Source organism: Hypomesus nipponensis, chromosome 10 (assembly GCF_054491055.1).
Source record: "Hypomesus nipponensis isolate SF chromosome 10, ASM5449105v1, whole genome shotgun sequence".
NCBI classification, from domain to species: domain Eukaryota; kingdom Metazoa; phylum Chordata; class Actinopteri; order Osmeriformes; family Osmeridae; genus Hypomesus; species Hypomesus nipponensis.
Window position 1 is genome coordinate 12,255,001 of NC_140370.1, and position 24,754 is coordinate 12,279,754.

General features: G+C 49.4%; 4 protein-coding genes across 6 annotated transcripts; 3 read left to right on the forward strand and 1 right to left on the reverse strand.

Moving 5' to 3' along the window:
• Positions 1–607: 607 nt before the first annotated feature.
• Positions 608–6,896, forward strand: prss56 (serine protease 56). Its single transcript, XM_084707611.1, has 14 exons — positions 608–704; positions 1,966–2,124; positions 2,420–2,674; positions 2,947–3,136; positions 3,319–3,427; positions 3,569–3,725; positions 3,949–4,091; positions 4,372–4,531; positions 4,651–4,839; positions 4,953–5,138; positions 5,375–5,556; positions 5,712–6,231; positions 6,338–6,444; positions 6,556–6,896. The coding sequence occupies exons 1-14, from the start codon at positions 608–610 to the stop codon at positions 6,727–6,729; spliced, it is 2,628 nt and encodes an 875-aa protein (XP_084563737.1). The 3' UTR covers positions 6,730–6,896.
• Positions 6,897–9,207: 2,311 nt separating this feature from the next.
• chrng (cholinergic receptor, nicotinic, gamma) lies at positions 9,208–13,000 on the forward strand. Its single transcript, XM_084707612.1, has 12 exons — positions 9,208–9,274; positions 9,743–9,882; positions 9,962–10,006; positions 10,149–10,273; positions 10,443–10,598; positions 11,062–11,159; positions 11,313–11,513; positions 11,660–11,774; positions 11,908–12,022; positions 12,113–12,380; positions 12,482–12,615; positions 12,751–13,000. Exons 1-12 carry the CDS (start codon positions 9,208–9,210, stop codon positions 12,973–12,975), a joined length of 1,689 nt encoding a protein of 562 aa, XP_084563738.1. The 3' UTR covers positions 12,976–13,000.
• A 948-nt stretch (positions 13,001–13,948) lies between these two features.
• Positions 13,949–17,217, forward strand: LOC146271782 (phospholipid scramblase family member 5). The gene is made up of 8 exons (XM_084708410.1): positions 13,949–13,972; positions 14,722–15,076; positions 15,377–15,454; positions 15,574–15,766; positions 16,582–16,693; positions 16,844–16,943; positions 17,022–17,080; positions 17,191–17,217. The coding sequence occupies exons 1-8, from the start codon at positions 13,949–13,951 to the stop codon at positions 17,215–17,217; spliced, it is 948 nt and encodes a 315-aa protein (XP_084564536.1).
• Positions 17,218–17,684: 467 nt separating this feature from the next.
• Positions 17,685–21,968, reverse strand: eif4e2 (eukaryotic translation initiation factor 4E family member 2). Of its 3 annotated transcripts, none has more exons than XR_014767194.1 (8): positions 21,867–21,968; positions 21,154–21,265; positions 20,923–21,057; positions 19,921–20,025; positions 19,461–19,613; positions 19,152–19,288; positions 18,957–19,058; positions 17,685–18,851 (listed from the first exon to the last, which is right to left on the reverse strand). XR_014767194.1 is itself a non-coding variant. In XM_084708411.1 (8 exons), the coding sequence occupies exons 1-7, from the start codon at positions 21,884–21,886 to the stop codon at positions 19,010–19,012; spliced, it is 711 nt and encodes a 236-aa protein (XP_084564537.1). In that variant the 5' UTR covers positions 21,887–21,968; the 3' UTR covers positions 17,685–18,851; positions 18,980–19,009. The 3 variants fall into 3 exon arrangements, 2 of the variants coding, with proteins under 2 accessions (XP_084564537.1, XP_084564538.1); XM_084708411.1 differs by having other exon boundaries at positions 18,980–19,058; XM_084708412.1 differs by lacking the exon at positions 20,923–21,057 and having other exon boundaries at positions 18,980–19,058.
• Positions 21,969–24,754: the final 2,786 nt, after the last annotated feature.

Here is a 24,754-nt window from a genome sequence, read left to right on the forward strand (position 1 = left end):
ATATATATATATATACATATATATATATATATGTATATATATATCACATTAGACTATATTCAGAAGTCTTTCCTTCTTCCTCTAATGTTAATTAATTCAAACACCCCCCTCCTTGGCACCCTCCCCTTTCCTTTCTCTCTCTCTCTTTCTCTGTCCCCCTCCCTCCCTCTCGCCTTTCGCAGCACCAAACCTCTTTGTAATATCCAGCCTTGGCAAGTTGCGCCCGATTTGCTGTCACAGTCTTAATGAATTCAGCTGTTTGTGTATTGGCTATGGGAGCACCCCTCCCTCCTCCCTCCCCACCCCTCCCCTCCTCCTCTGGTGTATCCCTGGGGACTCTATATATACCACAGAGCAAACCCAAGGCACCTATTGTTCCTCTGAGTAAGTTTGCAGACAGATGACCGACGTGCGGGAGAGAGCCAGGAAGTACTGGAGAACAGTCAGTGAGTGCAGAGAGCCCCCAGACAACAGGACCTGGATATATTCACACACACTCACACACACACCGTGATCAGCCCTGCTACCGTCTCCACATTGTGCACTGCTGCTGCTGCTTCTCTCGCTGGTTGTCGTTGGTTCTGTCTGCACCTGATGGTCTGACAGCATGCTGCTGGTGTCTATGCTGCTGATGATGCTGGACTGCCTACTGGGGGCTCCGACAGGGAGAGAGGTCTACAGGATGCCTCAGAGTGCCCTCAAAGGTAAGACAAGGCCCCCAGGGTCACTTCCTCGCAGACTGTGAAGATGAGGAGAATTGAGGTTTAGCTTTGTTTTCTGTTTCAGGCAGCTACATGTGTTGTGCGTATCATTCCTGTTTGAACACGTAGGCAAATGTTTGAAAGCTTGGTTTTTATTTAGCCTCTAAGGCAACATTCTCAACAGGAACTTTAAATAAAACAATATCAGTTCCTTCTGTCAAGTGTAGATGTCGATGCTCAGTCAAGACTGTAAAGTTCTCAGGCTGGTCATTGTCTTTCAAAATTATTACTATTATTGTAAACTGGACCAACAGGTAGTTATCCTGAAATCAAGTCGGTGTTATGGAAACTTTAGACAACAAAGCTTTAGTCCAACTGTGAATAGGATGCTGTCACGTTCTATGTGTTGCGGTCCAGTCAGGGTCACTAGATATTACGTGAAGGAAGAGAAAGAGTCTAGTACCCATGTCTTCTGAGGTAGCACGGCTGACTCCAGTGTTGTTAAGGTTGGTGGGGATGATGGTCATGGGCAGGGTGGTGTGCTTGGACCAAAGGCTCCAGCCCTATCCATCCAGTCCTGCCAGGCTGTGTACCCAGCGCTTCCCCGCCAAGCTGTGCCCGCTCTGCTCAGCCCCGGAGCCTCTAATTAAGTCTTCAATCAGCATTGTCATCGTTAGCGGCAGGCCCTGTGATGTGGCGCGGCACAGAGGGGGGGCGGGGGTTGCGGGGAGGGGGGGGGAGGGTGCTGCGGGGTCGTCGGGGCGTTTGATGTGCGTCTGTAGAAGGCTTCACCAGCGCTCCGAGCGTGAGCTCGCTGCCAATGAGCTCAAAGAGTAGCATGAGAAAAAAAAGGGGGACTACACACATACCAACCGGCTCCATCCACTCATACAAACACACACACACACACACAGTTCCCACAGTCAAGCATCGTCTCATTCGTGAGTGAGACCTCAAAATGTCCTCCCTCGAGTCGCGTCTCCCAGCTAACCTTCCGTTGTGGTTGCGTGCGAGGGCAATCTGAGCACAGGGGCTGCGGCCGCTCTGTCCACTTGATGTGCTCAGTTACCCTGAAGACCTTCAACCAGAACAATGTATGACTTAATGGTTGTCAAACAGGCACACTGTGTGCAAGTTATCCTCACTGACACCCTTCTTTTGTCTCCTTTTCTGTTTGTTTGGATCTCCTGGACTTCTCTCCTCTTCCTCTCTTCCTTCTCATCTCTCCTCCCTCGTCTCCCCGGGGGTTCCTGGGCTCCTGCAGCTCTGTCGGACCGGGGCACGGTGGTTCTGGAAGCGGCTCTGAGCAGCGCCCTGTCAGCTCTGGAGCTGGCCTCCTCGGAGAGGAGCCGGGCCGAGGCCGGCTGCAGGGACTGCGTGCCCTGTCTGTTTCAGGACTGTGGACAGCGCTCCGGCTCCTGCAGTAAGGACACACCTGACTACCTCTACCTTACCCCTCTCTCTCTCTCTCTGTCTGTTTCTGTCTCTGTCTCTCTTTTTTTTGACTTTCTTACTTTCTGTCTTTCTATATCTCTATCTATTTCCGTATCTCTCTCTCTATCGCTTAGCGTTATTCTCTTTACCTATGTTAAATAGATACAGAGGTCTACAGAGCATGGAATAATTTTTTAACTAGGTGACCTTTTTAGAGACCTTTGTCATTACGTGACTGTGCTAACCTGGCTCTCATCCTTTCACCCCACCCCCCCTCCCCCCAGCCTCACCACACAATGCTCTGTCCGAGCCCAGCTGTGACATCATCACCAAGGCCCAGAAGGTTCCGGAAGAGGGTGAGCGGAGCTGGCTGCTGAGCCAGGCCTGTGGGTTCTACCGTCGACGCTGTCGCCAAGGCGACCAGGACAGGGAGGGGTGCGTGAGGATCATGGGCGAAAGCTGCAGCGCCCGTGTGCTTCAGTGCAGCCTTTTGAACACCATGCAGAACCTGGAGCCTGCCACGCAAACACGCACACAAGGTGAGGGGGCACACACACAGGGTTGCAGGGGACACACATCCTCACACACAAACTGGGTGAGGAATAACAGAAGCACACAGGCACTGTGTGGTATGCCTGTACGTGTGTGCATCGTGTACACAAAATGGCTTGGAAAAAGGTTTCAGCTAGCTCAGCAGCATCACTTTGAATGCAGCTGTTTCCATTCATGTGACGTAACAGCAGCGAGCTGTCTTTGCTGACCCCCTCCTGTCCACCTCTCTGTCCTGCCATCTCTCCGTTTGTCCCAGCAGCAGTGTGTGGTCAGAGGGTCTCGGGTGTGCAGAACGTGACCCAGCCTCGCTCCAGGATCGTGGGCGGGTCCCCGGCACCCCCTGGCAGCTGGCCCTGGCTGGTCAACCTGCAGCTGGACGGAGGCCTGATGTGTGGGGGGGTGCTGGTGGACAGCTCCTGGGTGGTGACCGCAGCTCACTGCTTTGCTGGGTGAGTGTGTGTACGTGGGAGTCGATGAGTGTGTTGATGCATGTTTATGTCTTTATAAACTGTGTTTATAAGGGCTGACATGATGGTGTTCATCCCTTTTAGAATGCCTGTCATGATCCTGTATTTAACTGCACCCCTTGGTGTGGAGATCGCTGACTGGGCATGTGCTGTTTTCCCTCCAGCAGCCGCAGTGAAAGCTACTGGACAGCTGTGGTGGGAGAGTTTGACATCACAAAGGCTGACCCTGATGAACAGGTGCTCAAGGTTAACCGCATCATCCCCCACCCCAAGGTAGACCATCATGACTGCATGTGTGTGTGTGCGCGTGTGTCCTCCTCCTGTCATTTGTTCTTCCTTCCAAACCCAGACTTGGGATGTGGAGGAGGTTATGCCAGTCTAACACTACCTTCCCTCTGTCTCCTCTCCCTCCAGTTCAACCCAAAGACGTTCAACAACGACATAGCCCTGGTAGAGCTGACCTCTCCGGTGATCTTGTCAGACCATGTGACCCCCGTGTGTCTTCCTTCTGGCCTGGAGCCCCCGACAGGCAGCCCCTGTCTGGTGGCTGGCTGGGGCTCCCTCTATGAAGGTAAGAGACACGACGGAAAGAAAAGCCAGCTGGTCTGTTTGACTGTGCGTGTTCGACTATGTAGGTCAGACTGCCTCTGTATGGAAACCACCCTGCCATCTGTGTGTCCACGTCTCATAAGAATTCCCTTGTTGAAGCATTTTCTAGTTCTTAGAACATACATACATGTATTTATAATTCAGAGAGGTGATTGTAAAACGTAGAGTGTGTGTGTGTTCCCCAGATGGCCCTTCTGCTGATGTGGTGATGGAGGCCAAAGTTCCTCTGCTCCCTCAGAGCACGTGCAAGAGCACCCTGGGCAAGGAGCTGGTCACCAACACCATGCTGTGTGCCGGCTATCTCTCTGGCGGCATCGACTCATGCCAGGTAGGAAACCAGCTTAGCGAAGTATGTAGAGTACCTAGACATAAGACGAGCAGCTAACCACACCTACCCCTGATGACAGGTTCTGGAAATGATGTAGAGTGATGTAGTGTTCTGTTGCTTATCTCAGTGTTTCCCCGATAATCTGTAACATGTGTTTAGTTTCTACATTCCCATTTACCTCCCACAAACAATAACAAACAAGCAAAAAAGGCACCGTGGTCATTCGAATGTTTTTCCGTTCCAAGGTTTTGATGAATGTGCTTCCGTGTCTGTCCTGTAGGGGGACTCAGGAGGTCCTCTCATCTATCAGGACCGGATGTCAGGCCGCTTCCAGGTCCACGGCATCACTTCCTGGGGGGATGGATGTGGAGAGAAGGGCAAGCCTGGGGTCTACACCCGTGTGTCTGCTTTCTCTGACTGGATCCAGGCAGAGATACAGAGTAGGTTACAATTGACTGGAAATCCAATCCACATCAAGGATCTATTTTCGTGCAACATGACAAATTCTGATATGATCGTTTCCCATTCTGATATCGGCTGCTCTTCCAATTTCTCCCAGAATCCTTTGGGAGCCGCGAGCCAACTTGCCCGGAGCTGTTGAAGACATCTGAGCTGTCGGAGGAGCAGCAGAGGTCAGAGTTCATGTCGCTGTGTCGTTTCTACACCCATAGCTGTCCCCCTGGCCAGAGTACTGCAGCCTGCAGTCTCATCGCTGAGGACAAGTGTCACAACCGCTTCAAGAAATGTCGTAAGTGTACACATATTAGCATAAAAAACACAGCCAAAGGTTTTCGTGTCGGAGATATTTACATGAACAGACTTATTTCCATGTAGTCTGACAGTGTCTCCTCTGGTCTCCAGAGCTGCGCTCCTTCCTGCAGACTCTGCTGGATCTCCTCCAGAGGGCCGAGGACTACATCAGAGACAAGGTGGACCTCACCTTCTTCACCCAGACTCTGCCCCAGCTGGTGGAGCACATCTACAGCAGCGCGTTCCCCCACACGCACGCACACATCCGGGAGAGACGTGACCTGGCGAGCCTAGCAGGTACCAAGCTGCCTACTTTCTGCTGTCTGTGACCCTCACTGGGTGCTTTGTCATTCCTTCTCTAATGCTCAACTTCCTGCCTCACTCTCCCTCTAAGCTCATTGTCCTGCACACCTTGCATTTCAATTCACATATTTCTCTGTGCCATATATAGGGAATTTCCTTTGGTATATTACATGTATACATTGTGTGCAGTCAACCATACTGTAGTGTAACAGGGGTGTTATTTCTTAAAGAACAGCTAGGGGGTGCTGGGTGGTCAGATGAGCAGGATCTTCCTCCTCCTCTTCCTGGGCTGTTTGGTGAGGTGGGCCCCCTGGTGGACGACTGGGAGAACTACCTCAGAGGCCTGGCTGAGGAGCTGGACCAGCAGAGAGACTCCAAGCACCCAAGTCAGGAGAAGAGACTGTTTTTCCAGGTATGGCTCCCCTTAGTAGTGCTTTACTCTATTACAGTACCTTGGCAGAACCACAGAGCTGTTTTCACCAACGGTCAATTGTATGGTCTGTCTAGAATTAGTGTTGAAGACGACCTAACCTGAATGTGACCCCCACCCTCTGCTGCCCCCTCCAGGCAGAGGGATCGTCTGTGTCGGAGCTAGAGAGAGAGTATCAGTCCATCATCTCAGCCCTGCGCTCCAAACTGGACTCCCGAGCTGCCCCCCCTCGGCTGGCCCTGGACGTAGACGACCCCCAGACGGACCCCGCCCTTCCGGCGGGAGGGGCGCCCACCAGCGGCCCCAGGAGCCCCTCCCCTCAGGAAGCTCGCGAATCCGAGTCTGTCCTGGCGGCTCTGCTGGAGGAACTGCGTAAGCTGGGGTCCCAGACTGAGGATCCCCCCGTGCAGCCGAGAGGACAGCGCCCCAGCCCGCGGGGCCTCTCCTCTGGTCTCACTCCTCGCGGCTCAGCGGAGGCGGGCAGGGTCAGGACGACTCTGACCTCCCTGACGGCTCCTGATCCATCCGCCACCTCGCCCAAAGTGGCCTCCGAGGACGTCGCGACGACCTCCATTCCCGTTTCCATTCCTGTTCGGTCGTCCCTCAGGAAGCGCAGAAGTCTGCACAGGAGGCAGACACCAGGGACTGGTGGTAAAGGTATGTCCCTTGAAACTTCTCTGTGGCCACATGATGTACTCGCAGACAGGTTCTCGTGACGGAGGTGGCCAGCCCGGTAGTCATGTGTTCAATGTGTTGATTGTAGCCTGCGCCGGAGTAGCAGAGTCCACACAGCATGTTGGTCGGGTCAGCGACTCGTACCGCTGGGTCCTGGGCATCCCAACAAAGAACCTACACATGAACTTCCAAGAGGTGAGCATCTAAAGGGCAATGGAATGAGGGTGGAGAAGAGATTTGGATTTGAATTCATGTATATGTGTTCTCTAGTCTTGATCGTGATAGCCTTCCCCTTCCTCTCCCCAGGTGCTGGTGGACCTGAGTTCGAAGAACGAACGGGGCCTGTACGAGGCACGGGTCAGGGCTACGGTGGGCGGACGACCTTTGACCTTCTACAGCTTGGTGGGGCTGGAGAACGAGTCGTTCTACCGCAGCATGCCCCGCATCATCGCCCTGGCGCTCGACGCCCTCAAAACGTAACTCTCGTCACGATGGACAGACAAACTAGACAAGGCAAGGGAGTCGTGTCTCTGGGACACTCGACCGGGGACACTGAGCAGGCCGACCCTGGGAGCCATGACGGACTCAGAGTCCTGCTGGGAAGAGAGAGCAGGGTGACAGGGGTGAGGGAGGACCCAGAGACTCTGCTGGGGCACAAAGAGGATCCGGGACACGCGTCTCAAAACAAGCAGGGCTGCAGTGGGAACTGCAGATAGCTCACCCACGCTGAGGGCTTCATCGCAGGGCTGTAGCTATGTTACACAGCCATCATTATGAGCGTGTGCTATAGTTTTTGCTGCAAGCAACAGTAACACGAATCATCACCCTCTATGGGCGCCGGAGCTACACTGTAGTTGAATGCACAACCCTGAATGTATGAAACTGACATCCACCCAACTGCTTCCAGACATGGGTTGCCTTGCAAGGCTGGTGTGTAACTGAGTTAGGCACAACCCCTTTTCTAACTTATGAGCCTTTATAAAAAGATAAGTTATTGACAATGTCTGTATCTACAAAGGTTGAGCCTCTTGTTAAGTGAGCAGACTGCACATACTGTCCATTGTCATCTTCCTTTTGAGCATATTTATTTGTATAGAGAGACACTTTGTATTTTTGTAAACAAAAACAAAAAAAGCAATACAATTGTTATTATCATTCATGTTGTCCTCATGCTTATTGTGACAGTGTCTCACACAGTTGCACATAATTATACCAATATTGTAGCCTCCTCTGTTCATGCTTTCAAGATCATTTCATTCATCCCATTCATTTTTTCCACCTTCAGAGTTATTAGCAGCAACAGTGTTCCTGTCAACTTAACAGCTGACCGGTGCTGGGGCTGGTTGGGAGCTCAGTCGGGGCTGGGGGCTGGGTGGGGTCTGGATGGGGGCTGGGTGGGGTCTGGATGGGATCTGGATAGGGGGCTGGATGGGGCCTTGGTGGGGGCCAGGGGCTGGGTGGGGGCCGGGTGGGTGCTGGGGGCCGGGGGCTGGGTTGGGGCCGGGGGCTGGGTGGGGGCCGGGGTCTGGGTTGGGGCCGGAGTCTGGGTGGGGGCTGTTCAGTTTTTCACCATGTTCTTGTTCCTCCCTCCTCTCTTGGTATTCCTTGACTGTAAACTGGAAGTTGGATAAGCTTTCTTGTCAGGCTTAACTAAAACTGTAAACAAACACTTCAACAGATTATTACAACAATTATCTCAATTTTAGCTTTCAGCTAACGCTGCCCTGCAAAGTGTTCATACACCAACTTTTAAACAAACATAAAGATAACCAGACTGGAACCTGCTAAAAGTGAAGGGTGAGAACCTGAATTTGATGTGCTGGAGCTGGTCTGAATCAGCAACAGTAGACCAGTAGCACATTGGCTCAGGACCCACAGAGTAACAGACACAGACAGAGCTAGCCAGGCTGGGTGGGCAGGAATCTCAGTGACAGCTGGATACACTTCTAACCCCAACACAATGTGCAGTAGCTCCTTTTCCTTTGTGTTTCTTGTGTGTCTGATTGTCCTCACCTCAGCAATGTGTTGTTAAATGTCGACAAACAATGTATAAAAAGTTATTAATATTCAATAACCCAGAAACTGTTAAAAACTTAACTTTCAACTGTCTCCAGTAAAAGTTTTTTCTTCCCTCTGAGACCTACGGTATAATAACAAACAGAGCAACAGCCGTTGTGGGCAGAAAGAAAAAAGCTCTTCATGCCAGTAAACTATTATCCCCCAATCCCAAACACTCCCCTGAACAAAAACAATCTGCCGGGACTGTAAAATGAGCCTAGCCTGTGAATTTCAGAGGCGTCTGCCATTTTTTTTTCCATCACAGTTTAAGATACCGTGCCAAACCCGACTTCCCTGTAGTGGCTGTTAAAGATAAAAATGGAGTGAGAGAGAAATACATAATATGAGAGAGGAAGAGAGGGAGAGAATGGAAAAGAGACAGGGCCAGAGGAAGAGAGAGAGAGAGAGCGAGAGCAGAAAATGAGAGAGAGGAAGAGAGTGCCAGCTGCCCACACTCATCCCTCTACAGACAATCTAAAGCGGTCCCTGTGTTGAGTCTGGCTGGCCGGGGCTTTGTGGGGATATCGGAATATAAACCCCGTCTTCCATAGCAACAGGGTTTGGCAGAGCGGAAAGTGATATCCAAAATATAGTAGGTTCCCGCCAGTGCACACGCATCCGTAAACTATGTCAGTTCACCAGTGTGTGCTTGAATATCTGTGTTGTGACAGCTGACAATGAAAAACCGGAAAGAATGTAGAAGTTCAGACTCCAAAAATACTCACAGGACCGTAAGACAATTCTCTTAGGCCACCCCTCCCTAACACCCCCAACACACACACACACACACACACACACACACATGCCACCAAGAGGCCAGGTGCCAACCTAGGCTGAGGAGTAGTGTGTTGGTGTGGTTGAGCGATATCGTGTCATAGCTGAGTTGAGCCACAAACAAGGATGCAGTCAGGATCTCTGCTCTATCTGGCTGCCTGCCTATGGATTCTCACCACCTCCTCCACCTCTGGTAGGCATGCTGCCATCTTACTGTGGGGTTTGGGTGTGGGCAGGGGTGAATTTGAGCTCATTTAATTAATATGTGTTCCTTAATATATATTAATAAGTGGTTTACTGTGATGTTTACAAGGATAAACACAAATTTAACATTGGCACTATTATGATGAGCAAAGAAACCTTCATACATTTGAAGCTTGCCATGTGGTTTCATTCAACGACAACTATTACCGGAAAAAGTGGGTAATGGTTGTAACATTGGTAGTAGCTGTGAACGTTGCCATGCTATCTGTATGACTTCCACAGCCTGGTGTCTGTGTTCCATGTGGTACTCTGTCTGTATGGAGTCATTCCACAGCTCATTTTTGCCACAAGTATATCTGTATGAACATGCTCCCTTCTCGGTGTCCCTTACTTCAGACAGCAGAGCTTTCTCTTGCTCTGTCTCATGTTCTCTCTCGCCCTGTGCACCGCTGAGCAGCTGTAGCTGGGGTGAACCTGGAGGGGGCGCTGTTCCAGGACCTGATGAAAGGCTACAACAAGAATGTCCGACCCATGGAGAAGAGTGGTGACATCACACAGGTCACTGTGAAGATTACCCTCACCAACCTCATCTCTCTGGTAAGAACAGAGGCTGAAACTGTGTGTGTGTGTGTTTGTGCGTGTGAGAGATTCTAACTATCAATCTTTACCCCTCCAGAATGAAAAAGAGGAGGCCTTGACAACCAGCGTGTGGATAGAGATGGTAAAGCCACCACCACACAAACACACACTAAATACCACAACCCAAACACACACACCCCACTTAACACAATAGCACAACAAGTGTGAGTCAACTTGATTGAACAAGTACAAAAACCAAACTTGTCCTTGTCTGTGATTGGTAGAAATGGTGTGATTACAGACTGAGATGGGACCAACCCCCTAGGTCTGATCTCTATGGCAACCTGACCTCTGAACTCAGAGTGCCCTCTAAGAGCATCTGGCTGCCTGACATCATCTTGGAGAACAAGTGAGTGAACACAGACAAATCCATCTGTGGCTTGGTGAAAACAGGCATCTATCTGTCAGTCGGATGTTTTCAATGCTGTGTGTGTGTGTCTGTGTGTGTGTGCGTGTCTGTGTGTGTCTGTGTGTCTCTGTGTGTGTTTGTCTGTGTGTCTGTGTGTGTGTGTGTGCAGTGTGGACGGTCAGTTTGAGGTGGCATTGTACTGCAACGCGCTGGTGTCCCCTGATGGGTGTGTGTACTGGCTTCCTCCAGCCATCTACCGCAGTGCCTGCTCCATCACCGTTAACTACTTCCCCTTCGACTGGCAGAACTGCACCATGGTCTTCCGGTACGAGCATGCAGCGCGGCACGCAAGCATACATAGACACATCAAGCAAACCTATACGTCTAAGAACGCCCTCCCCCGCCAGCAGTAGAGAGCATTTCAATGTATGTTCAGTCAATTTAGTTGCCATAACATCCCTCGTTCGACACACAAACTCCTTTCCCCCCAAACAACATGGGCTCAACACACACACACACACACACACACACACTCACACACACACAAGGAAAGCAAGGTAGCCTACTTGAATATTTAGATTTATTCTGTCTTTTTCCTGCCTCTGCCTGTCAGCCAAGGGCCAAAGCTGGGACAATACTTTCCCAGCTCCCAGGCTGGGGTCCCCTATTCAGTCTGCTGTCTAGTAAACCCTAATGAATGACTGTGTCCTCTGTCTGCATGTTAGGGGCTCCTGTATAATGGATAACTGTGTAGTCTGGATGACATGGCTGTATTCTCCTGTGCTCAGGTCCCAGACCTACAGTGCCAACGAGATTGAGCTGGTTCTCACTGAGGAGGATGGCCAGTCCGTGGAGTGGGTGGTCATCGACCCTGAGGCCTTTACAGGTATCACGGCAGACCCTAACACATAGTAAACTCGTGCATACTAATACTGTAGAGTCTCAAATCTCTTCAATTGAGCTTATCGTTCGGGAAAAACCCTTGACTGGCAAAGACCCTCTATTCCCTGACAGTAAGGACAACCCTTGTGGGTTACAGAGAATGGGGAGTGGGTGATCAGACACCGGCCAGCTAAGAAGGTGATCAATCCTGGCTACAGCAGAGATGAGCTGGAGCACCAGGAAGTGGTGTTCTTCCTCATCATCCAGAGGAAACCCCTCTTCTACATCATCAACATCCTCATTCCCTGTGTGCTGTTCTCCTCCCTGGGGTTGCTTGTCTACTTCCTGCCTGCCAAAGGTGAGGGTTGCGCATAAACATGCACGCACAAAGATGAAAGGGACAAGAAATGATAACTTTCATTCTTCAGTTTCGGTTGTTGACTTATTGTCTGGTTTGTTGTAACGTGGTTATGGTTTGTTTGTGGCTGGTTGTGATTTGGTTAGCTGGTGGTCAGAAGTGCACCATGTCGATTGCCACTCTGCTGGGCCAGACTGTCTTCCTCTTCCTCATCGCCAAGAAGGTTCCAGAAACCTCCAAAGCAGTGCCTCTCATCGGAAAGTAAGACTATGTACACCCTTCCAATACAGTAGTGTGCTGCAGTCTTTCAGTCAATTATCGACAGAGACTGTCAGTGTGGGGTTCATCCTAGGGCAGGCCTTTGTTTCCCATCACTGCCCCTCCTTTTCTGCAGGTATCTGATGTTCGTCATGTCAGTGACTACCATGGTGGTGATGAACTGTGTCGTTGTTCTGAACGTGTCACTGAGGACACCAAACACACATAAGATGACTGATAAAGTCAGGAAGGTAGGTAGCTCATAGGGGCTCTTGGTTGTGTGTATGTAGGGTTAGGGTTTTGATGGGGTTGCGGTTGACCTTTCGACTGGGTCCGCACAGATCCTCCTCAACATCCTGCCTCGCCTGCTGCGGATGCAGATGCGTCCATGGACGCCCGCCAACGACAGCAGCCGGGAGACAGGAAGGAGGACGCGCGGCGGTGCGGGTAGCCATGACGACGTGCCCCTGGTCCCCTGCCGCCGTCGCAGCTCCCTGCACCTCATCGCCAAGGCGGAGGAATACGTGATGAAGACGGCGCGGTCGGAACTCATGTTCGCCCGACTCCGAGAGAGGAACGGCTTGATGAAGACAGTACTGGAGAAGATCCGTGAGTGTGTGTGTGTGTGTGTGTGTCGACCAAGGTCATTCTGAGTCCGTGTTTGCATAGAATATGCCCCTCAGGCATCCTTATGACCTTTGACCTGATAGACGGAGGTCTGGACGAGGGGTCGGCTGAGCAGCTGGGCGCCAGCCTGGCACAGGCCTCACCACACCTCCGGCAGTGTGTGGCCTCCTGCAAGCACATTGCTGAGAGCGCCAAGCAGAACAACGATTTCCAGAGCGTAAATACACGTTCTCCGCCACCCTCACGTCATCCTCGCGACGCTGACACATGCAGAGATGAGACATCTGCAATACATGGTGCAGCCACAATTGACCCCCTGATCGTCCCTCACCCTCTCCCCCCGCCCCTGCAGGAGAACGAGGAGTGGTTCCTGGTCGCCCGGGTGATCGACAGAATGTGTTTCATTGTCATGGCGCTCATGTTTTTCCTGGGGACCATCGGGATCTTCCTGACGGGTCATTTCAACCAGCCGCCCTCCTCTCCTTTCCCCGGCGACCCCCGGAGGTACCTGCCTGAGACGGGGTCTGAGCTGGGAGGAGACCTGACAGCCCCACCTGGGAGCGGACACGGAGCGTGACTTCCTGGCCTGATGGAGGACAACAGTCGAGTCTCACACAAACCACAGAAGAGATGTGATCTGATGATGGTTGTCTGGAGAGAAGTGGGGCTCAGCAGTCGTTCACTGAGGAAGAGGTGGAGGGTGGTGGAGGAGTCTGAGGACTGCCGTGGACCTCTGCTAGGGGCCAAGGGCTGGAGTTTGTGACCCGTCACAGGCTGGCTCAGAGCTCAAATACGGTCCACTTGTTGTACACAGCGGTTTGTATTGAAATATTAGGATCATAATCAGACTTAGACTTAGATGATGGTGGCTATGTGAATGTACAGGTACTCTTCACAGACTGGAGTCAGAGGGTGGATTGTTCTTTTAATAACGGATGAGTTAAATGATTGATTTATTGATTGATTTATTGGTTAATAGATTTTTTTATGTTTTTTTTTTATTGATCCCAATATCTTGTTTAGGGTTGTGTCCTGTAAGGATACTACAGGTTTTAATATCCAATAAAGTCACAGTGCTTTTCTACATGTACTTTTCACCTTTTGAAAAATAAATGTTACAACCGTCAAAAACAGACCTGTCTATTATTTTTTGAGTTGTAACCTTTCATTTTTCTTTTTTATAAAAAATAAAATAAAAAACATTCTAGGTGTTCAAGGAGAAAACAAGCCCCAAAGCCCCAAACCCCCCCTCCTCACACCCCCAGAGCAGGATCTGAATCACATGGGTGAGTGGTGCCTTTCTGCCCCAACAATAGGCAGATCCGGCTGGTTGGTATGGAAACAGAGTCAGGGAGGTAGGATGGAACCACAGAGACTGATGGGGGTAAGAAAGAGACCCCTTACACACACACAAAGACAAACAGCACTCTGACAAGACACATTCAAACCCAAACACACACACACACACACACCCTGGTCACTGAGACTTAGGGGCTTGTCTCCCTCGTTCTCACAAGCCTCTGGGGCTTCAGTCTGTTGCAGCTTCAGCGATGCCAGGAAGCCCTCCACAGATGGTAAGAGATCTCTCTGACTGAGCTCATCTACTGACCTACATTGTCTAAAGGCATCACTTAACATTCTGTGTTCATGGTTGATGTACAAAGCTGGAGGTGTTTTAAAAATGAGGAGAAAAAAAGAGGATGGCAGTCAAGGCTGTGTAGCATTTAATACTTCAAAATCAATGTTAGAAAAGGGGAGGGTTGTTGAATTTAGTACAACTGAACCACCCTGGTAAAACCTGCATGTGTATAAGTGTTTGACCCTGAATGTGTATGCGTGTGTGTGCGAGCAACTGCAATTCTGACTGTGAGGTGAATTTGAAGTAGTCTGGACCTGGTAGCTGCATCAGTTCACTCTGTCTTCTGAAGCTTGCGATTGTGTTGCTGCCAAGAACATGTCACAGTTGAACTGGAAATACACTGCAGTGGAGTGTGAAACTAGTTTGTTCTCCTCAGTCTAATACTTTAACCTACTCATCATTACTCTTATTGGCCGGGTTTCCCAGATTCGTTAAGAAGCTCTTAACGCTAAGAGCTTCTTAAGAGCGTTCTAAGAGCGTTCTAGAGCGTTCTTAGAACGCTCTTAAGAAGCTCTTAGCGTTAAGAGCTTCTTAACGATTCTGGGAAACCCGGCCATTGTCTGTAGACATGCTGTGCTCAACACAAATCAGCACCACCTTCAAAAATGACATAAATGACTGTTTGGACATCTTTTGATTTAATCTATCAAAAACAAGTTCCTGTCCTGTTACTTCCTCTACTAGACCATGTCAGCAGTGACAGCTCAGCCACTCCCCTTCAGGCGTCTAGAGCGGGAAAAGCATATCGAGATGCTCTTTAGGGCCTTTCGTGGGCGCCGAAGGCCCCGATTGGATCCCCAAGACTCGCCTGGGTCTCGACCCCAACAAGGCTCACCAGCCTTGGGGTCTGATGAGTACAGTCAGAGCCTGGGCCATGGGGATGTGAGAGAAAATGGCCACGTGGGAGCCGGAGAGGTTGGAGGTCCAGGAATGCAGCTGCATGGAGAACAGTGGCCAGGTGCAGGAGCTGGAGTAGAGGGTCTGTCGCTGTTTAACTCTGTCAGCCAAATACACATCACTGCCAAGCCAGAACTGCAAGGTTGGTACCCTGGAAAGAGATCATGTAGCCATCTCCAGGGTCGCTACTGTGAGCAATTAAGCAGAATGAATTGTCATAGATACAGTGATCTATCTGGTTATGTACATCTATCTTCTATTCAAGCAATTGGTGCCGATGTCTTATTGATGTCTCTGTTTTCCATGTGTATAGCCTGTAGGGTTTTTTTTCTCCCACTTTTGCATACGGAATGTCTGTCTTGTCTGGCCTCTGCATGGGTGAAAGCGCAAACCAAAGTTACCACTCTGTGGGACAACAAAGTTCACCTTGAATCTTCTCCAGGTCCTCAGTGCGTGCCCCGCAGGACCTACAGCATCACCAGCGGAGGCAGCAGAGAGCAGCTGTTTGTAGCTGTGGAAGGTAATGCATCAACACTGTCCCTGTAACCCACCTCCCTCCCCTCTCTACTCAGAAAGGAGTAGAAGACAAGCTGTTTACACGAACACAGTACATCTCCCCCCCCTCCGTCTCTCCTGTAGAGAGTTCCTGTGCGTGTCTGCAGTGCTGCGGTCCGGCTCGCTCCTGTTCGCTGAAAGGCTTCGACACCCAGGCTCGCCAGGTCTTCCATTTTGAGAGGCCCTTCAGGGTGGACGCGTGCTGCCTGGGCTGCTGCCTGATGGAAATGAAGGCTTACACTCCCCAGCACCAGCTTGTGGGCACTGTAAAGCAGAGGTAGACATACTGATCCCCCTCGTACCCCAGTCCAGTCCCCACCCACTGAGCCCTGTGCTTGCATGGTTGATGCCCAGGACTGTACTGTAAATAGCAGGCAGATTCTCCCTCCCCTTCCCAGCGGGGTGAGGCCAAACTGGGGGAGCTAGACCACAGCTGCCTGGCTAGCTAAACCCACACAGATCTGGTTGTGAAAGACTAAATCACTCTTCAACACTCTTCAACGGTAGCTCCTACCACTCCCATTCGCTAATACAGCCACACAGATCAAGGCCCTGCCTAACCTCCACTAACCCTTGCAGACACACTCACACACACACACACACACACACACACACTCAAACAGTGCCAAGTATTACCCTGGAGGTCAACTGAGGTCTCCTTTGTATGTTTACCAGAGCTTGCAGTCAGTGACGCCTGAATTACTCTCTCCAATTAACAGTTAGTTTGATCAAGGCTCAGCGCTGTTGTAACTGTACTGGAGGCTGTCTCTGATGTCCTGAGGGTAACCTGCTGTGAACTCTTAGATGATCACCAGGCAGTTCTGGGGATGCAACAATGAAGCATGATGGGAACCTAGCTCTCTTATTGATTGCTGATTGTCCTGGGAGGAGTTGCGGTATGTTGTGTGCGTGTGGGTGTGTGTGTGTGTGTGTGGGGGGGGGGGGTGAGTTTTCACCGAGACGTATGGAGATGTGGGTGTGTTATGTATGTTATGTGCAGGATGTAGGGATATGTGTGTGTGTGTGTGTGTGGGGGGGGGGGGGGAGGGATGTGTGTGTCTGTGTGTGTTCATCAGCTGCTGTAATCTGCAGGTGGAGCATGTTTACTCCTCTCCTGGAAGTGTGTGACTCTGAAGGAAGGTCCAATCTGAGGATTCAGGGCTCCTGCTGCCCCAGTCGCTGCTTTGCCAACCAGGAGTTCCAGGTCTCATCGATGCCTCTATCCATCCATCCATTCATATATCCATCACCTAACACACTTCGCTTGTCTTTCTAATTAACTTCAGTGTCTTACATTTTTTTCTAAAGCATAGTCAGTGAACAAGGTCATTACTCGTGATGTTATTTTTCAAAGGTGATCTCAACAATTGGGGAGAAAATTGGCACAATATGGAAGAAGTGGCCTGGGTTTAATGAGGAATGCAACATGGATCATGAATACTTTGGAATGCAAGGTTGGTTACTTCTCTCAACTGTTTAAGTGACCTCTAAATTCAATAAAGAGTTCATGAAAGTATGTCTTACCTCTACAGTTCCACAGGATATGACATCAAACACCAAACTGCTTCTGTTGGCTACTACCTTCCTGTTGGTAAGCTTGCTCCACCTCACCATCTAAAACTTGCTGTGTGTGGAGATATTCGAGTGTTAGATGTAACATTAGTTTCATGTAATCACCTGCTGACTGTCCTCTTTCTGTAGAATCACATGTTCTTCGAGATGAGTTGAGTGGTCTGGGAAATCAGCCAGTGAGAGATGAGCAAACTCATTTGATCAAAAGTGGACCGTGAGAATGGCAGAGGCCCCCCAACGACCATCCCGCTCCCTCTCACAGCGTCTCTCGTCGCCTCAGCGGCTGGGGACAGCGAGCTGTTTTGCTGGGGAAAGGTTGCTTGTGTACAGCAGTACAGAACGACAAGGCCTCCTAACGCTCCACATTCCTGCTGCATCAGTTATCAACAAACTGGAACTATTTATCAAAGATTTATCAAAAGTCCTCGTAAGAAGGCAAAGTGCAAGTCGTGAAAAACCTGGTTTTGATATCATTCATGGTCATATGGATTTAATTGAACACAGCCTCTTGGTGTATGCATGTGAATACAAACAGGCACCTCTGTGTTTGTTAGTGAATCCAGATATTTTCGCTAACAAACAGGAAGTCCCTTGCAGGCCTTAGAACATGACACAACAAGTCCTTAGCAGCAGATGCATATTTGACATTTATTGCTATAATCCATCAGGTGTAGATCGTACAGTACTTTAGCTTGTTTTGACACACACACACACGCAGACTTCCAGCACCACACACACCCAATCCCGGGCAGTATGAACAGGGTGGAGATAAAGACTGAGCCTCAAGCCCTGATCCAAAACCAGCCCCCTTTTCCTGGGGTCGAGTCAGCTGTCTGTACGGAGGTCAGGCTGGCTGATTTCAGATCAGTGTTCCAGGGGCTTGTTATATCACAGCATGGTCTTCATTCTGGACCACCATACCCAGACTGAAGAGGCAGTTTGACGGGTTGAAAACAATCTGACAGAACCCCATTCTGGTTTGGTTGGGGCTTGAGGCCAGGCACAGTGATATAGGCAGCTTGGCAGGCCACTCTAAAGAGGCCGGTTGACCCTCCACTCCGTCCAGCCTGATGATGGGTCTCGTCTTTTGGATTCAACTTCCAGATCAAAGGTGAGGAATCAAAGATTCCTTTATGTGATCTCTCAAAAGGCCAGTTTTTTTTTTTAGAAATATATTTTTGTACACAATTATAATTCTAGTTTCAAATGACCAGAGGCGATTGTAGTTAAAATACTGCACTATAATAAAATAACTTCTACAGTACTGCAACCCTGTTTGTCTTACAGTCCAATAAAACACTTCCCATACATTTTTCTGCTGTACATTTAAAAGTCTAACAAAGTGTGATTGTTGGTTACACAAAGACAAATATCTATTCATGTCAGCAGTTTGGTTGGTATATGTTGTAGAATCGACTGTCCCGTTAACCAGCATTGGACAAATCGTTTGTCGCAATGTCTCCCTCAAGTGGTGGATGATAGACATTGCGTCTCACCTTAAAAAATACATCCACTTAGGTTTCATTAGTCTCTTGCAGATTATAAAAACATACACTCTCTCTTTCCCCAACAGACGGCTTGGCTCCATGTCTTGTTGAATAGCTTTTAAGTTTAGTTCCAATAGTTTCCATGCACCATGGAAAAGAAGGAATGGTTTTCTTGCCACTGTCTCTCTCTCTCTCTCTCTCTCTCTCTCTCTCTCTCTCTCTCTCTCTCCATCTATAACAGTGCTGATTCTTATAGAGGTATCCTTCTCATGAATCTTCATCCATACGACACCACACCCTCATCTAAACACAGGCAAGACAGAAAAAATTCAAACAACATCAGCAAAGGACACAGCTAGTAAAGCTGTAGACGAGTGTACCGAGTAGTAAGGGTACCCAGAGACGTGCCTGGAGGCAACACAAACAGCTACCTAGTCTTGGCAGAGCCACAGATCCAGGAACTAGCGACCACCGCTAGCGTTCACCAGCCCATGGAAGTCCTCCCAGGCCCTAAGGACACACACCCAGTGATTCAAGAGGTTGGCAAAGCCTTTGGTGGGATGTCGGTGCGTGTTAGCCCAGAAATGTGACATGTAAACATACTTGATGCTGTCTGTGTGTGTCTTGTACTCCATGATGGTGTTGGGGGGAAGATTGAGCACCCTGCGCAGAGTGTCTCGAATGCGGGCAGTGGTGGCCTGGTCACTGGCCGTCTTGTTCCAGATGGAAATGATGTCTTCCTGAGGAAGGAAGGACGAGGGTTCAAAACGACGGCAGTACAAACCAAACAAGATTGATATGCTGAGCATATCAGCATGCGTGTGCCAGTGCGTCTCTATGCGTGTGCGTGCTTTTCCTTCTGCCCTGGTTCTATCCTGGTGTGTCAGCGTAGCTGTGGGTGTGTGTGCGTACCTGGAAGCGCACCGACACCACGGCTCCACAGATCTCCTCTCCCACCATGAACTGTTCCCCTAGCAGGGCCAGGATGAGGTTCTCCCAGCAGCGCGAGGCCAGCCCCTTCCTCAGACGGATGATCCACTTTCCCCCCATCTTATTGGCATCGTCCTGGTGAGGGGCGGAGAGGCACACAGGTTCACTGTAATGCAACCCGACTCATGAAGAACATTTCACAACGATTTCTTGCATGTCCAGCCTCGTGTAATACAGATCTTAGTGATCATCTATCAAGATTCATCGAAGGGGTGATTCTATACAGTGTACACTTCCACCACAGTTGAGGGTGCACGTGCTCTTCACAGATTTGTTTCACGTATTTAGCTGCTCAGTTTTTCATGGAAAAGGGAAGGCTTATGTGCAAGTGGACTCAATAGACTGGTACAGTAAAGTCAGTATAATCCAGTAAACTACCCACCTCCCACATGGGTTTGATGCCTTCCTTGAAGAGGTGGAAGTCACTGTGACCAGTCAAGTCTCCAGGACGGACCATGTGACTGTAGAAGCGCCAGAACTGTTCCACCTGGAGACAAACAGTGGATAGACAACATTGTTAACACATTACTATCACTCACTAACACTGGATAGACAACATTGTTAACACATTACTATCACTCACTAACACTGGATAGACAACATTGTTAACACATTACTATCACTCACTAACACTGGATAGACAACATTGTTAACACATTACTATCACTCACTAACACTGGATAGACAACATTGTTAACACATTACTATCACTCACTAACAGTGGATACTAGACAACATTGTTAACACATTACTATCACTCACTAACACTGGATAGACAACATTGTTAACACATTACTATCACTCACTAACACTGGATACTAGACAACATTGTTAACACATTACTATCACTCACTAACACTGGATAGACAACATTGTTAACACATTACTATCACTCACTAACACTGGATACTAGACAACATTGTTAACACATTACTATCACTCACTAACACTGGATAGACAACATTGTTAACACATTACTATCACTCACTAACACTGGATACTAGACAACATTGTTAACACATTACTATCACTCACTAACACTGGATAGACAACATTGTTAACACATTACTATCACTCACTAACACTGGATACTAGACAACATTGTTAACACATTACTATCACTCACTAACACTGGATAGACAACATTGTTAACACATTACTATTATTCACCAACACTGGTTCGGCAACTTACATAACACATTATTGTAATTCACTAACACTGGTTAGACAATACTATGAACCCGTTACTATCATGTTGCCCAAACCAGCACTATGAGTCACAGAACAGGCCACTCAGACAAGGCCCTCTTCAACAGACACCCAGTGCGTGTGTGTGTAGAGAGATGTGTAGAGAGAGGGCAGGCCGGAGGCGAGGCTGACAGACCGAGGCAAAGCTGCCAATCTGCTTGATGTTCTGTTCGTAGCTCTGGGTGCTGCTGGGCCGTCCGGGCGTGCGTCTGGAGTACCAGAAGGCGTAGTTGTACTGGAGAGGATGCTCTCCTGCTCCTGGTACCGCTGTCTGAGGATAGAGAGTCACCCTCATCGTCACCATCCTCATCATTCCACACATCCCTGACACTCATTCAACAGACACATGAAACACACTCACACGCACCTTCTTTTTGGCAGGGTTCTGGTCCCTCTCCTCCTCCTCATGTCTTTCCTTCTCACAGTCTTTCGGTGAGCTGTGTTCCTGATCGTGGTCCCCACTATCGTCATCTTTTAGACTGGGGAGGAGAGTAGACAGGTAGAACACAGTACTGGAGAATGAGTGAAAAGAAATGCCAAGTTTGGTTTGGAGTCTTTTGCTCAAAGCAAGGTGTGGCATTTGCCTCACTGCATGGTATAAAATGTTATTTGAATGCCAGCGCCAAAGCCCTAATGACAGGGTGCACACATCAGCGAGAGTGGCTGCCTCTGGTTTAAAATAACTGAAAAGTACCACCAGCGCACGAGGGACTATTTGCAGCCGACTATCGGCGCACCTGCCCCTGCCTCTCAACTACTTGCAAGCCGAGGATTCAGGCACGGCCCATGGGGCCTTAATGCCATAAATACTAACGCAAAACGAAGCATTCACCGATAGTAATGGGTAATTTCGCTATCGTCATGCATCATAACTTTTATGATAGCTGTCAACTGCATTGAGACAAAACATGATAAGCACTCGTGTGTTCAACGACCCTGCAAGACTTCAGACCAGAGACACACCTCTTTTTCTCCACGCAACTGAGGACCAGTACTTAGTTTCCCTGGCGATTTTGCATTTGCACTTGCAGCGGGGGGCTCATTCTACGCTAATTATTCAAAACAGCTTTGATTACTCACGCGTCAAATTTGTTGTTCATTATTTTCTATGTGGGAGTCTTTCGGAGTCCGACCACAGCCCCCTGAATTCCGCAGGAACGGCGGCGCGCACGACTGATGGAGGTGCGCGCGCGTACTGAAAGTTGACTGCCATGAATAGAACTGGAGATTCATATCTGAAGGATGTAAGATATTAGGTTGACTGAGCAGTTTGGTTAACTGTCACAACAGTTTATCAGCATTTTTTCTCTCGACTCCATATACTAGATACACACACGCACGCACACACAAACACACAAACTGACATGCTGAAGCCTGCCTCAGTCTGTTCGTGCAGAACTAAAACACTGGGAACATCTTCATAACAGCCCACCGCCTGTACGGGGCTACATCCCTACATTTTACCCTCCCTCCCAACAGAGACAAATCGGTTCTAAGGTTGGGGTTTGGGTGGAGATGGATGGTTAATGGTCGTGGAGGGGGGGGGGGGGGGAGTACGATAGGCTGGGTGGGTCTCTGTCTGGGGCAGAATGAGTGGGAGTAATGCAGAGTGGTGTGCAATGTGGGCTGTTGTGGTTGGGTGTACGGTGAGCTCTGTGGTCCTTCCTCGTGCTCCTGCCCCCTCTGCCCCTGTGAGGAGCTCCATCAGAGGGCCCTTTGTCCCCCACCGGCAGGGCTGGACTGCAAGCGAATGAGCGAGCAAGAGAGAGAGAGAGAGAGAGAGAGAGAGAGAGAGAGAGAGAGAGAGAGAGAGAGAGAGAGAGAGAGAGAGAGAGAGAGAGAGAGAGAGAGAGAGAGAGAGAGAGAGAGAGAGAGAGAGAGAGAGAGAGAGAGAGAGAGAGAGAGAGAGAGAGAGAGAGGGAACGGGCCTCTTCAGTAGCGCCTGTTTGTTTACACCGGCCAGCCCCGTCATCTCTCATTAGCAACGCTGCCCACGACGACCTCTGATGTGCTAACCGTTGCTGAGTGCATGGGTGTGTGTGTGTGTGTGTTTGTTTGTGTAGAGAGAGGGAGAAGTTCTTCTTTCCTTGTCGGCCCAGGATAAAGAGATTTCTCTGAGTCCAGACACATACACAGAAACACACTCACACGCAGAATGCCCCGCATAAACACACACACATACGCGCACACAGACACCTGCACACACACACACACACATATACACACACATATACACACACAGACATGCATTTCATTTGGGGCTTGCTGCCTGCACTCTCAGACACACATAAAGCACACTGCTCCTGCACTCTGCACAGCCCTCATGGAGAGGAAGAAGGAGGAGACCGATGTCTTTCATAGCGAGCCAAGAGAGGAGAGGAGGACCCAGGTCAAAGAAGAAACGCACGTCTCCCATTGCTCCACATCAAAGAGACACACGCTCACACACACACACACAGGCAGAGAGAGAGAGAGAGAGAGAGAGAGAGAGAGAGAGAGAGAGAGAGAGAGAGAGAGAGAGAGAGAGAGAGAGAGAGAGAGAGCAGGGCTGGACTGAGGAGGAAGGAGTAAGAGGTGGTAAGGGACTGAGGGAAACAATCAAGATTGTGCTGCCCTCTGCTGCCCAGTGAGCACACACACACACACAGAAACACAACATGGTCCATAGTTCCATGAGAGAGCTGGAGTTCTTTCTTCCACTCTCCTGAAAGAAGGACTCCTGCAAACATGTTGTAAAACCAAATAGTGATCATTTGTTTGACAGCACTTTTACAAGGAGGTGTGTGGTCCTTCACTTGTGCTCCTATGTGTGTAATAACTTTGCATCTCATCGCTCAGAATATCCGAATCCTACAAAGGATCACAGAACATGTGATAGCTTCCAAACTGGGACAGGGTGTGCCTGTGTTTGTTGTTCATCCATGGTGAGGTGACTGGTCTTGGCAGTCACAAAAAAGTGTGTGGAGATGAAGGATTTAATGATCGGTTATCAAACCTAATTCATAATGAAGTTAGAGGTGTATTACACTGCGTGCTGTTGTGATCGACCTTCCAACTGCATATCTGAACAGGAAGTCCAAGGAGGATAATATAAAACCTATTTAGAAGCATCTCACATGTTCTCTCCTCCTTCCCACCCTCACTCTCTAATGCTCATACACATGTACGTCTAACATTGGTTCATAAGGTATTCTAACATCAAATGCTTTAAGTGACACGTAACAGTCTGTGTATGTGTGTGCATGTGTGTGTGTGTGTGTGTGTGTGTGTGAGAGAGGGGAAAGCTGGAAGCAGCTCTGTGTCTCCATGGTACATCCACCCACTCAGTGCAGTGAGAGTAAGAGGCAGACTAAGGCAGAGCGCTGGTCTATTTCAGGCCTTCAGTACGTTGTGATGTGAGGCCTGCACTGCACTGCCTGAGCCCAGAGTGACTCATCCAGTCCTCCACACTGTGTTTCTCTGCAGCAGGCACCATGGCATCAGCAGAAGAACATCACACCACACATGTACAACATCTTTCCTTCTAGCTTCCTTTTTTCTCATCCCCAGGTCCCTGTTGGCTCTTCCAGCTCATTTATTCATTGAACTCTTTATGTTGGTCTCTCAATTTGTCACTCTTTCCCATCACCTTGTGTCTCCTAAAAATCCCAGACTGTCTACTGAACATCCCAGACTGTCTACTGAACATCCCAGACTGTCTACTGAACATCCCAGACTGTCTACTGAACATCCCAGACTGTCTACTGAACATCCCAGACTGTCTACTGAACATCCCAGACTGTCTACTGAACATCCCAGACTGTCTACTGAACATCCCAGACTGTCTACTGAACATCCCAGACTGTCAGATGGACAGCTGACCAGTCAAGAACACGGGGAATATCAATGTCCCAATATCAACCAAATGGTGTTTGCCATTCAAGTCTTTGCCCTCTACCATCACCGTGGTAACCACATCCTGCATAAAA